The sequence below is a fragment of the Neofelis nebulosa genome, chromosome 10 (assembly GCF_028018385.1).
Source record: "Neofelis nebulosa isolate mNeoNeb1 chromosome 10, mNeoNeb1.pri, whole genome shotgun sequence".
Classification (NCBI taxonomy): domain Eukaryota; kingdom Metazoa; phylum Chordata; class Mammalia; order Carnivora; family Felidae; genus Neofelis; species Neofelis nebulosa.
This window is the reverse complement of record NC_080791.1, coordinates 39,239,585-39,254,061: the sequence shown is the minus strand read 5'-3', so window position 1 is coordinate 39,254,061 and position 14,477 is coordinate 39,239,585. Positions and strand designations below refer to the sequence as shown.

General features: G+C 39.8%; 1 protein-coding gene across 6 annotated transcripts in view; it reads right to left on the bottom strand.

Moving 5' to 3' along the window:
- The window catches only part of MRE11 (MRE11 homolog, double strand break repair nuclease), a 74,666-nt gene that overhangs the window by 26,241 nt on the left and 33,948 nt on the right, over positions 1-14,477 (bottom strand). For all 6 annotated transcript variants that reach the window (XM_058687445.1, XM_058687444.1, XM_058687442.1 and 3 more), the window contains 3 exons: positions 13,093-13,193; positions 11,527-11,700; positions 4,729-4,791 (listed from right to left, as the gene is read on the bottom strand). In XM_058687445.1, the coding sequence (XP_058543428.1) occupies positions 4,729-4,791; positions 11,527-11,700; positions 13,093-13,193 (338 nt within the window). The remainder of the gene's footprint in view (positions 1-4,728; positions 4,792-11,526; positions 11,701-13,092; positions 13,194-14,477) is intronic.

The window sequence follows — 14,477 nt, the reverse complement described above, 5'->3', positions numbered from 1 at the left end:
GCCTGGGTGACTCAGTTGGTTGAGTGCCCCATTTCAGCTCAGGTCATGATCTCAGGGCTAGTGAGTTCAAGCCCCATGTCAGGCTCTGTCCTGACAGCTCAGAGCCTGCTTTGGATTCTGTGTCTCCCTCTCTCTCTACCCTACCCCTCCACTTGTGCTCTGTCTCTTTCTGTCCCTCTCTCTCAAAATAAATGATCGTTAAAAAAATTTGTGGGGGGAGGCGCCTGGGTAGCTCAGCCAATTGGGTGTCCGTCTGACTTCGGCTCAGGTCAGGTTCTCACAGTTTGTGGTTTGAGCCCTGCCTCGGGCTCTGTGCTGACAGCTCAGAGCCTGGAGCCTGCTTCTTATTCTGTGTCTCCCTCTCTCTGGCCCTCCCCCGCTCATGCTCTGTCTCAATCTCTCAAAAATAAATAAACATTAAAAAATTAAAAAAAAATTTTTTTAATTTGTTTGTATAAAAATAAAAAAACAATGATGGTACAATCATAAACAAACACATTTTAAGCAAAAATCATTCAAATTAGCAAATTTAAAAACTGGTCCTCTGGGGCAAAACCATATTGATAAAAATCACTAACTTAACAAGAAGGAAGACAAATATACACCATTAGAAATGAAAGTGGAGGGAAAAAAGATCGACAGAAAATTCAAGAATCCTGACAAATACTCTTCAATCCTAAGTAACTGGAAAAATAAATGACCTAAATGGATCCAAGAACAGGTACACAGTCTCAACAGACTAATATCAAAGAAAAATCTGAGAAAACTATTAAAGGAACAACACCTCTGAAAAGGACCACAGCCAGAAAGTTTCACAGGTAAAGTCTATCAAATCTTCAAAGAACAGACCGTTCCACTGCTATTCCCATAGTACCAGAGCATAAAGAAAGCTTCCAATTTATTTTTGTAAAGCAGCATAACATTGGTACTGAAAAAGTGACAAAGGACTGCATGCACAAAAGAAAATTACAGGATCTGACTTATGAATATTAAAGTGAACAAAGAGAATCCAGGAACATACGGAAAAACCGTATCAGGTATACCCATTATCAGGGGGCTCACAAAGTGATAACAAGGATGGGGCGATAATAGGATATGTTTTAATATAATTTATCAAATCAATAAATAGAACAAAGGAGGAAAAGTCCCACATGTTTATCTACACATGGGTCAAAAAAGCACTTAATTCATCACCCATTCTGGATTTGAACAAACCCCAAAACCCTTCTTTTGCATGACAAATACCCTAAATATGCTATCCCCTCACCACACAAAGAGTGTGTGCACACTTTCATGTGAGAGAGACCAACGCCCTTGGCACAAAAACAAAACAAAAATTTTGGGGCCAAGAACATGACCAGGTGTCTCATATAAGTAATTTATAAACCCAAAACCACTCAGAGTCACTGGTAACAAAAGCAGTACGGATTAAAAACAACAGCAAGAGACAATTTCTCACCCTTCAGATTTGTAAAGATCAAAAGGTGTAGTGGGGCACCTGGGTGCTCAGTAAGTTAAATGACGGACTTTGGCTCAGGTCATGATCTCATGGTTCATGAATTCGAGCCCCCGTGTGGGGCCCTGTGCTGACAGCTCAGAGCCTGGAACCTGCTTCAGATTCTGTGTCTCCCTCTCTCTCTGCCCCTCCCCCGTTCATGCTCTGTCTCTCTCTGTCCCAAAAATAAATTAAAAACGTTGAAAAAAAAAAATTTAAATTAAAAAAAAAATAGATTTTACATTTTTAAAGGATTGTTAAAAAAAAAAAAAAAAACAGCCACCACCTACACAGAGAAGAATATGTGGCAAAGAGCATAGATGGCCTGCAAAGCCTCAAATATCCACTGTTTGGCCTTTTATTTAAATGTGAACTTATATTTAAAGAAAATACTTGAGAGCTTTCCAATGTGCACAAGAGCCTTTAAAGCCTCTTGGAAGGACTAATGCTTTTGTCTGTTTGTTTAAATAATTTAAGCTAACCCCCACGGCTGGAGGTGATAGCTTGGGAAAGTCTCAAACTCCATTACAAAGCCTAAGCAGTATGTTGAATGAAGACCATTTGTAACATCCTATGGCAATGCTAACAAATTACTTAGGAAACCCCGATTACCTGCTAATGTCTTAAAATATAGCTGAAAAATCAAAACTTAAAAGCGCTTTCTTCTGAAAAATTCCCAAATGCAATCTGTCATGTCCACTATTACCTTCCTTGTATAAAATATTCACTCTTATTCTTTAAAAGGTTAATGAAAAGCTGAATTTAGTGGCTCCAAACACAAAGGATGTGCCCAGAAATACTTCCGTAACCTGTTAAATTAAAACGGTTAGTTAAGTTTACACAATCCAAGAATCAGGAGTCATTTCTTTCCTGTAGCATTCACTCTTGCTACTTAGCAAACTCTTTTCTACTTGAACGGAACTCTGTAGGTGAATACAAGCATAAATGTGGTAAGGGATCCCTAATCTATAGCTTCCTCTTCTTAGCTCCCCAAAACCATCTTGTAAACGGTAAAGCAGTTATACCTGTGCTTTCTAGGAACAGTGATTTTCATGTGCTGCACATCAAAAACTTTGAGAAATTTTATATTTTTAGCCATTCACTTGCCATGAGTTGTATTAATGTCATGATGATACAGAGTTGTGATAGGATGTGGTATGGTGGAAAAGTCTAGACTTGAAGGTAAAATTTCACCCCACCAGGTAACCTTTACTGTGGTCTCAGTCTCATTTGTGAAATGGAAACTGAAATAGTGTGATACACCTAGAGAAAACTCAATCAATAAAAATTTCATAAATCCCATTTGCCCTTTCTCCTTGAAAGCAGCAAAGAATAACACAAAGTAGGCAATGTGTTCTGTTTTTTCCTACATTCATGTAGAAGTGACTCTGACATCGGGAGTGTTGAATGTGAAATTTAGTGGATGGTGGTAGCTTTTAGTTCTCTGATCAATTACTGTAGGCTATTAATGAAAGGCAGGAGGTAGGAAAAGCCTGTAGTCAGTATTGGCCCTACTGCTAGTAACATTAGTTGATGTTGTAAAATCTCCCGTATTGCACGATGGAGATGGTGCTAACTTTTACAACGCGAAGAGGCCAGTGAAACTCACAAAACTAGGCATTTAGAAGATTATCTTTGCATATCTAAAGAAAGTTTACTAAGTGAGTTATTACACTTCACATTACTACATATTCTAATGAACTGGGATATAATTTGGGGGGGGGGGCAACTCCCCCTACCATAAGCTCAGGTCATCAAACTTTTATAGGAAGACAGAAAGAAAAAAACCACAATAACACCAAAAATGTTACTTTCCTACTCCTTAATATTCCACATAAGGTGCATTACTGGACCAGCTTAAAATGTAAAGTAGCCAGTATGGTATGACAGATATTGAAGTAAATCAGACGTAGACTTAGAAACTGCATTTAAAAAAGAAAAAATTCTATCTAACGGCCTTTAGAGATGGTACTGAAGAATTATCTGATAACTAATCTTTCCTATGTCAGGATCTAAAATTGCTTCACATTAAAGGCTGTGTCGTATTACCTAGTAGTCATCACTAGATCAACCACTAAACGGACTCCTTTTCAGAGGACAAAAAAAGGAAATTCAGAGTCCCCATCTCCTTAGGCAGGGTTCTTTTCCTTTTTAGTATCCCAGGTATTGACTTTTACCTAAGGAGTGTGCTTAAAACAAGGCAAAAAATATTTAAAGGTGGTGGTGATGGGGGTGGGGGGGTGGGGTTTCCATTAATTCCTTTTTGCTTGTACCTGAGAAAACAGTGGAGTTTGTAAAAGTTAATATGAGGGATGTGTCAAGTGCTTCCGCACCTTCCATCTCACCACCTGTCAGGGGCAGTTCTGATTAGGAAAATGACAATGGACTAGCAGGATAGTTGTATTAATTCAGTGAGGATGACACTTCCGGTCATGATAACGTTTAACAATTTTCTTTCTACATACATCTGCCTCACCTACTAAAGTGAATCTCTGGTGGACACGAACCACATGCTTTCCACATCTGTACTGCTAACGCCAATAGGACGGCAAGGTTGTAACAGATACGGATGAAAGCAATCAAGACAAAGTCCCAATAGTAAATCAGTTATAAGATAACCTTTAAATACTACATAGCAACCATAAAACACGAGGGACAAATGGGAAAATAGAAAAACATGTTTCAATAGTGAATTCACCAAGTACCACATAGAGGCCCAAAGTTTAAGTAAATGGTCGTTAACCAGAAGTTCCTAAACTGCAGATTGAGAAAGACAGCATTGATGGTGATCAAGCCCATTTCAACATTTTAGAAAGCCCAGAGGACACTGTGTATTTACCTATGGTAATACTGCTAGCAAGACCCTATGTTTCTTCCTTTTTACCCAAAATAATACCAGCTCGGTAGGGTTAGATTTCATCTTACAATGGTTAAGATGTTCTGATCACAATTATGTATTATTTTGATTAATAAGGGCTCTTGTTGCATATGTCCCCTGCCCCCACACAATTAAATCAGTTTTAGAGGAGAGCAAAAGGGAAAAAAGGGAATGTGAGCAAGCAGAATACTGGTAGGGTGAGCTGGTGTAAATCAAAGGCAGCTATCCTCGGCCAATCCCTGCTCAGTCCATCAATCAAACCTCGGTCCTGTGGACTGATTCCTCTATAAACAAACCTACTAGTCATTCTAACTTAAATTGACATATAAGCACAAGAATTTACAGCAGGAATTACCTCTCGAACTTCATCATCTTCTTCATTAGTGTTTTTTTGCCTGCTTTCTCTGAAACGGCGTACCTGTATTAAAACAGAGTAAATCACAAACATGTTGCTTATTCCTATCATGTAAATATAAATGTGCTACAATTAAGAAATGCTTTCTAGGGGTGACTGGGTGGCTCAGTTAAGTGGCTGACTTCAGCTGAAAGTCATGATCTTGCAGTGTGTGAGTTCGAGCCCCATATCGGGCTCTGTGCTGACAGCTCAGAGTCTGGAGCCTGTTTCAGATTCTGTGTCTCCCTCTCTCTGCCCCTCCCCTGCTTGCTCTCTGTCTCTCTGTCAAAAATAATAAACATTAAAAAAAAAAAAAAAGAAAAAAAGAAATGCTTTCTATTACAACAAAAAACTTGGAAATATAAGTACAGTTTTGTCTCACAAAACACTGATTAAAAAATCGTATTTTTCTAGTGACTTACATTAAAATTTCAGAATTGTACTATATAGGCCCTAAGCAAAACTGTATTACCTCCTGCCGAAATGTTCCAGATCACTGAAAAAGTCTGTCAAACTGCAGAAGAAAAAATAATTTAACACCTATGGGTGCTATACTTCAGTAAAATAGTTAAAAACAAAAATCTCTTCTTTCAGAGGCTTGAAGTATTTATTATATGGCTCAAATCATTCTTAGGCACTTGGGTGTAAGATTCAGGAGGCTCTCTGAAATGGTAATGTGAAGTGGGTGGGCCTCTAAAGATCACTTTACTACTGAATGTTTACCATTGGCTGATAATGGTCCCGGAACCAAGAGGGATACTACAGATTTTTTTTTAATTGTTGCTCAACAAGGCTCTTATAGTACAGTTACATAATTAGAGAAAAGCTCTATTTAATAATTTGTTTGGCATCTATTTACTGAGCACCCATTATGTGTCCAGCACTATAGGAACTGAGAATACACTGAAAACAGCTACAAACTCTGTCCCCCAGGAGTACAATTGTGTGTGCACGCCAAGTGTGTGTGTGCGCACGTGTGTGTAGCCAATAAATGAAAACAAAATAAGAAGTTCTATTGCATTTTAGAAGGTGGATTGGATTGAGTTAATTTACAACTAGACAGAAAACTCTAGGCTCTTCTCTGGGGAGCCTTTAGCTGGGGCCGTTTATTTACTGATGGTTTTCAATCTGCACAACCAGGTTTGAAGCGTGGCTTGACTATGTGACCAGAGGGGTATAAAAGATCTCCTGGGACCTTTTGCACAGATGTTGGTGTTCAATCCAGGGGCTACTGTGTGGATACGACGACATGGGGAGCTTATATATGCCTGGGGTCTCCCAAGTCCCTAATGTCTGCCCATACTTTTTCTTGATGCACTAGATCCTTTGCCTTTAAAGAAAAACCTTAGGGGTGCCTGGGTGGCTCAGTGGGGTAAGCGTTTGACTCTTGATCTCAGCTCAGGTCATGATCTCACAGTTCGTGGGTTTGAGCCCCTTGTGGGGCTCTGAGCTGACAGCACTGACCCTGCTTGGGATTCTGTCCCTCTCTCTCTGCCCTTCCCCCACTCTCTCTCTCTCAAAATAAACTTAAAAAAACAAAACAAAAAAAAAACAAAAAAAAAAACAAACCTTAGATGAATGCTCAGTGAAGTCTGGAGTTCTTCAAATATCTGAATCTGTGAAATCCTGGCAAAAGACAGTAAGTATCCAGAGAAAAATAAAGCAGGAAGAGGATGAGCAATGCTGAGAGGTCACATCTGAATAGGATGACCATGGAAGGCCTGAGAAGGTAATTTATGAACAAAGATTGTAGAAGGAAATGAATCTTGCAAATGATTAGGGAAGAACACTCTAATCAAAGCAAACAATGTGTTTTGTAAAGGCACTGGGGGCACAAGTACCCATGGTGTGTGTAATAAATAGCAAGGAGGTTGCTGTGGCTCAAGCAGACTGGATGGGAAAAACCTAAGGGAAAGCCAGACTGAACAGGGCCTCGTGAAAAACTACAGGGGCTTTTTCTTCACGCGGGAGTGACTGGATCTGAAATATGTTAGGATCACTGACAGGTGAATTGAGAATGGGGGGTGGAGGAAGAGCACAGGTAGAAAAAGAGAGAGGAGTTTGGAGGGTACTGGAAGAATCTAATCAAGAAACAGCAATGCAGGTTGGACCACCGGTAGTGACGAAGGCGTGAGAAGCAGATTCTTTATGTATTCTGCAGTAATGCCACAGGACATTTACAGAGTCAGGACACAAGTGACATAACGGGAAGAGTCAAGGATCACTTCAAGGTTTTTGGCCTGAGCAACGGAAAGAATGGTGTTTCCACTAGGACATGACACAGAGTAAAGGCTGAGAACAGAGCAATTCAGATTGGGGAGTGTTAGCGGTTGGAGAGGTCTACTAAGCATCCAAGTAGAAATGTCTAGCAGGCTGCTGGCCACAGAAATCTTAAGCTGAGAGGAGAGGTCTGGGCTAGACTTTTGAAAGTCACCACCAAACAGATGGAATTTAAATCCAGGCAGCTAGATGAGATTATAAAGGGAGTATGCAGATGAAGGAGAGCTCCAAGGACTGAGTTCTAGGGACTCCAACAAAAGAGGTGGAGAGATGACAAAAACAACAGAAGCAGAGAAGAGGACCAGAAGACTGTGGGGTCCAAAAGCCAAAGAAAAAAATGGCTTCAAGAAGAGTTCAACTGAGATTTAAGATGAACTGACAAGTGGATTTAGCAAGAGAAGTCACTGGTGACTCTGAATGAGCAGCTTCACTGGAATGATGGGGTCAACCCACCTGGATGATGGGCGTAAGGGAAAAGGGAGGGAGAAAAATCGGGGCAGCAAATACAGAAAGCCCTGAAGCAATTCTGCTGTAAGAGGGAACCAATGAAGTAGAGTAGTTGCTAAAGGGAAATGGGACTGAAGAGGTTTATTTGCTGTTTAAGCTGAAAGAAATGACAGTGTCTGTCATGATTCAGGAGAGGGGATAAAATTGTTTTTTAAAATGGCACAGTATGTAATAGTGCTCTAGGTGGCATGTGCCTTACCAAAAGTGCTAAGTCACTCAAGCAAGAGAAATGAGTCAGTAAAAATACTGTGTAGGCACTGTGTGCCCGCAGTGCTCCAGGACTTTACACGTATTGTTTTCACCCTCACAACAACCTTGACGGAGGTTCTGTCATTATCCCCATTTTACGTATGAGAAAACTGAGGTGGAGAGTGGTTAAAAAACTTACTGATGGTTACACAGATACTAAGGGTTTTGATTTTGAACACAGGCCGCTTGGTCCAGAGTCCGCGCTCTTAGCTAATACATAGCCCATCCCTCATGCACCCTCTCAGGAGTCATGACATCTCTCCGGGTTGGGGATGGTTTTTTGCTTTACTGTTTGTTTTTTTTTTTTTTTTTTTAAAGAGTAGTTTTAGGTTCATAGAAAAATTGAGAGGAAGGTACAGAGATTTCCCATATACCCTCCTGACTCACACATGCAGACTCCCCTATTATCCATGTCCCCCTCTACCAGGAATTGGGACATTTGTTATAACAGATGAGCCTACACTGACACATCATAATCACCCAAGTCCATCGGTAGTTTTTTGTTTTTTTTCAAGATTTTCTTTTTAAGTAATCTCTACATCCAACGTGGGGCTTGAACTTACAACCCCAGAGAGATCAAGAGCCTGGCAGGCTCAGTCAGGCGGCCCCCAAAATCCATAGTTTATAGTTCACTCTTGGTGTCATATATTCTATGAGTCTGGAAAAGTGTGTAATGACATGTATCTACCAGTATAGTATCATATATTCATTGTCCTAAAAATCCTCTGTGCATTTATTCATCCCTCTTCTTGCCCCTCACTCAGCCCCTGCAACCTCTGATCTTCTTGCTGTCTCTATGGTTTTGCCTTCTTCAGAATGTTGTATGGTTGAAATCGTACAGTTTGTAGCCTTTTCAGACTAGTTTTTTCATTTAGTAATACGCATTTAAATTTCCTCCATGTCCTTTCACAGATTGACAGCTCGTTTCTTCCTAGCCCTAAACGAGACTCCCTTGTCTGAATGTTTCACAATTTATTCACCCATTCACCTACTGAGGAACATCTTGGTTGCTCTCAAGTTGTAGCAATTACGAATAAAGCTGCTATCCACATCTCTGGGCAGGTTTTTATGTGAACGTACCACTTTCAACATCTCTGGGTAGATATGACTGCTGGATCATATGGTAAGAGAATATTAAGTTGTTTAAGAAACTGCCGAACTGTCTTCCAAAGTGACTGTACCACTTTGTATTTCCACTGGCAACGAGTGAGCATTCCTTTTGTCCACATCCTCACCAGCATTTGGTGTTGTCAGGGTTCTGGATTTTGGCCATTTTAATAGGTGCACAGTGGTATACTTCACTGTTAATTTGCATTTCCCTGATGACATAGGATATACAACATGTTTTCTTTAAAAAAAACTTTTTTAATGTTTATTCATTTTTGAGAGACAGAGTGCGAGTGGGGGAGGGTAGAGAAAGAGGGAGACACAGAATCTGAAGCAGCCTCCAGGCTCTGAGCTGTCAGCACAGAACCCGACACGGGGATCAAGCTCATGAACCGTGAGATCATGACCTGAGACGAAGTTGGACGCTCAAACGACTGAGCCACCCAGGAGTCCCTATTTTTTTTCTTTAATTTACTTTATTCTTGGGAGAGAGAGAGCACATGTGCTCGTGACCGGGGCAGAGGCAGAGAGAATCCTAAGCAGGCTCTACGTAGTCAGAACTGTGAGATTGTGAGAACTGTGACACCATGACCTGAGCCTATCAAGAGTTGGAGACTTAACCGACTGAGCCACCCAGGTGCCCCTAGAACATGTTTTCATCATAAACTTACTTGACATTTGTACATATTTGGTGAGATGTCTGTTAGGTCTTTGGTCCATCTTTATATCGGGTTACCTATTTTCTTATTGTTGACTTGTAACAGTTATTTATATTTTTTGAATAATAGTCCTTTACCAGATGTTATCTTTTATAAATATTTTCTCCTTAGATCTGTTGCTTGTCTTCTCATTCCTTTGACACTGTCTTTCACTGAGCAGGTTCTCATTTTTATAAAGTCCAGCTTATTAATCCTTTGTTTCATGGATCACACCTTTGGTGTTGTATTTAAAAAGTCATTGCCACACCCAAGATCATCTGGGCTTTCTCATACGTTATCTCCTAGGAGTTTCACAGTTTTACATTTACATTTGGGCGGGATGTCATGTTTTATTTTTAGCAATTAATTGAGAAATGCATTCCTGCCAAAAATTTATAAACCCCATACACCCAGTGCCACAGTGTGAGTGATTTTAGAATGTGGAATACTTATGCTGACTGTTGAAGTGCTTGGCATGGAACATTACAAGTTGCATACTGACATCACAGGAACCATGTTGACTGACTAAAAGCACCAAAATCAAAGTCAAAGGGAATGAGTTTTAAAAATAATGTTTTGTTCTTCTGCTTAGAGGGAATCTGGAAGATACAGAAAATGATCCCCTATAATCCCATTACCTGAATATAACAACTGATAACGTTTGAAATATTTTCTTTCATTCTTTGCATGCATACACACATTCATATATAAAATAAAAACTCACTGGCACCATTCTGTATGTAGTTTTAAATCTTCGGAATTCTTTCCCCACATAACATTGAAAATATTTTTCCATCCTCTTCAAAAGTGTAATTTTTAATAATGCCTGCATAGTATCTAGTATGTATGTGCCAACATTTACTGCAAAACATTTTCCAATTTTCCCACTGCAGACAACACTTAAATTACTCCATATGCAAATCTCTATCTCACTGTCGTCTTGGGAAAATTTCCCAGGGCTGAGTTAAAGGTCAAATCTTAAGCCTCTTGATGCATGCTGACAAAATGCCTTTCGGTGCAGTAGCTCAATCTTGATACCCTACAAGCAGCATAGGAAACACTTTCCTCAAATTGCTGTCACTTGGACAAATAAAAACTACATTTGAGTTTCATTTTTCTTTCCTTTCTTTTTTTTAAGTAGGCTTCACACCTGGTGCAGAGCCCAATGTGGAGCCTGAACTCATGACCCTGAGATCAAAACCCAAGGTGAGATCAAGAGTTGGATGGACACTTAACTGAACCACCCAGGCGCCCCCAAAATACATGAGTTTCTTTGATTATCCTCGGCTAAACACCACTTTCATACGCTTATTACCTGTTTGTATTTCTTTTGTGAACCACTTATTCATGTCTTTGTTCATTATTCTATGAAATGTTTACTACTTTTCTTAAGACTATTATAAAGGTACTACAATAACATTGAGTATCAACCTTTTTTCTGCCCACATACAAGTATTTTCTCCACGTCAGTACATTTTGATTTTTTGATACTTTGAGACATGCAAAAATTAACAATTTCTATGCAAACTTAGAGCTTTTCCTTTGATTCTTCCACTTTTTTTCTGCTTACAGAGAATGCATTTTCTAGATGACATTCAAAATCTCAAACAAAGCTTACTAAAAAACTGAAAATCAGAACAGAAATTTTCACCCTATACGGTTTCTCTTAAAGCATTTTCATGATCTTTGGGAGACGATGCCATCCATGGGGAACAAAGCTAACATTTAATGGGTAGCAATCATGTTTCAGATTCTGTTCTAGACCTTCTCTACTTTTAATTCTCATTTTGTGATCTCAATTTTACAGATGAGGAAACTAAACACATCAGAGAGGTTAAACACTGGTCTATCAGAAAGGAAGTCAGAGGTACTTTTAAGGAGAGAGTATCCAATTAGACTTATCCACCAAATGAGTTACCTCTTCGTCGATTTTATCTTCTAAGGCATCAATATGACGTTCTTTAAGAAATCGCTGTGTTTTTTCCAATTGGTATTTCACTAATTCCTCTATGGCATCTTTTTCTTCCTTGTCCACAAATTCTTGTACTGCTTCGCCCATTCCCCTTTCGGTTAGAAGTGAGAGCTGCACATTCTATAAAAGAGGTACAAACCACTGCCACTGGATGCAGAAATCAGGATCTATTCCTTACCAAATAATTCTATCCGAGCAAGAAAAATTATAGTCTAATGTTACCAGGGGAAAAAGACAAAAAAGTTATCTAGTTATTGAAGGGAAAACAAAACAAAACAATGGGCAGTAATTAAGCCTACTAACAAATACTCAGGGCTAGAAAAAGCCAAGTAAAAACCAGATACAGGAGTAGTGTAAAAGACAGGAAGAATGCAGAGGTCCTAGTGGTTGGGATAAATGGTCCTGAAATGGTAGCCAATGACTAAGAGACTAGGTTAACCAGTGCAGCAGGCAGAATGATGGCCCCTAAACATGTCCACATCCTAATCTCTGGGACCTGTGAGTATATTATAAGGCAAAGGATAATTGAGTTTACAGATTACTAATCAGCTGGCCGTACAATTGGGAGGTTACAGGGACTATGCAAGTGGGCCCAGTGTAATCACAACAGGGGGTGAGAGGGAGATCGAACTGGCAGGAAATGGCCAGAGAAACAGAACATTGCTGGCTTTGGAGGTGGAAGAAGCAGGCTGTGAACCAACAAATGTGGACACCTTTAGAAGCTGGAGAAGATAAGGAAATGGAGTCTCCCCTAGAGTCTCCAAAAAGGAACACACAACCCCACTAATACCTCGGTTTTAGGCCAGTGAGACTGGTGTCAGATTTTTGACCTACAGAACTCTAAGACAATAAATCTGTGTTAATTTAAATTATTAAGTTTGTGGAGACTTGTTTCAACAGCAATAGGAAACGAATACAGCCAGATCTTAAAGTGACATATACTCATGCCAACAAAAAGTCGCTGCACCGTCCCGTGGCTATATTCCTCGAGTTCTGAAACTACATCCGGATGTGAGAAAAGTAAATCCTGGATTCAGAAACATTCGGTAGAGAAAAGAAGGAAGAACAGAACAACATCAACAACAACAGCCACAATAATAATACCGTCAAGCACTGATTTTTCTTAATGTAGAGTAACTATACATGAGTATAATTCATTCTTACCCTACTTACTTCATAGAGACCTTGTGAGGATCCTCTACGTTTACTTATTTATTTTTGAGTGTTTATCGTTTAGGGAGAGTGAGAGAGAGCGTTTGCAAGGGAGGGGCAGACAGAGAGGGAGACAGAATATCAAGCAGGCTCTGCTGGCAGCACAGAGCCCAATGCAGGGCTCAAACTCACAGACCACCGTGAGATCATGACCTGAGCCGAAATCAGTAGTTGGGTGCTTAACCAAATGAGCCAACCAGGCGCCCCTCGTTTCAAGTATCAACTATACATGACCCAAATTCAAGTCTGCTATCATAAGATAGCCATTATTCAAAATGTAAACTGTAATTAAGAAATTACCTTTTCCGCAGTTTGAAAATACTGTTTTACAAGGTCTTCTACTCTTAGAGTTGTGCCTTCTGAAGGTTTTGTGATTAACTTCCCTAAGTTGATTTCTTCTCCTAGAAAAAAGAAGTCCGTGGAAAAACAGTAGCTTCCATTACAGTGTTAAAGTACCCAAACTTATGGCAAGTCTGGCTCAGTGGAGGCGGAATGGCCAGACCGTATCAATAATCAGCTTGAGGCATTTTGAGGCAAAAACATGGCATTTCTACTGACAGCTGCAGTCTCCTCCTCAAAGCTCGTATTTTTCCACATCTCCAAGTACTACGTCTCCTACAGCACAGGGTGGTCTTCAGACCTCTGGGGATCTCCAAAACGACTTCAAGGGATGTTCAGGGACAAAACTACTTTCATAACACCGAGATGTTATTTACCTTTCCCACTATATTGACAATTACAAAAGCAATTTTGGGTAAAATCGCCAGTTCCTCATTACAAACCAAGGCAGCGGCTTGGAACTCTGCAACAGTCACCACCACATACGCACAGCTCAAAACAAAACAAAAAGACAGCCAGTTTCACTCATGAATGTCTTAGATGAAACTATAAAAATATTGATTTAATTAAATCTCAGCCCTGAGGTATATGCCTTTTTAATAGTCTGTGAGACAAATGGGATGTATGCTTACAGCACTTTTGCTGCTTTCTGAAGCAGGATAGTTGTTGCAAAAACAGCAGGTGAAGAATAAAAAGAGTATTGGGTAGGAAGCCAAGAAGCATAGGGTCCAGTATCTACTCTGCTGGTAACTCTTGTCAGGGAAACAAATATTAGCTGTCTGACATACTGGACCTGGCCATGAAAACCCAATGATAAGACAGGATCCCTGCCTGTGAGAACAAATGATTACAATTAAGGTGGGAAGTGCCACATGAGGGAAGAACAGAGAATATGACTCACAGGAAAGAAATGAATTAATCTTCTCAGAGAAGGTTGAAAATAACGAGCAAATATCAAATGCAGCTATATCATTTGAATCAAGACCTCCAGAATGAGTAAGATTCACAAGGCAAAACAGGAAAAAGAAAAAAAATTTGATGCAGAGGGAAAAATACGTGCAATGGCCTAGAGGGTAAAGAGGCACAAAGTTCAGTGTGCCTCTTGCAAAGTACTAGAGACAAGTAAACAGAAATCGTTTCTAAATTTCAAGACAGAATTAACATCATGACTTCCTAAGTATGAAGTCATGCCAAACACTGTGATAAGACTGTTTACACGCAGTGTGTCTTCTAATCCTTAACCACAGTTCTGTGAGGCAGGCTCACGTACTATCCTGATTTCACAAACAAGAAAATCAACCATCAGATAGGTTACGTACTTTTGTACAATGTCACACACGTAGTTA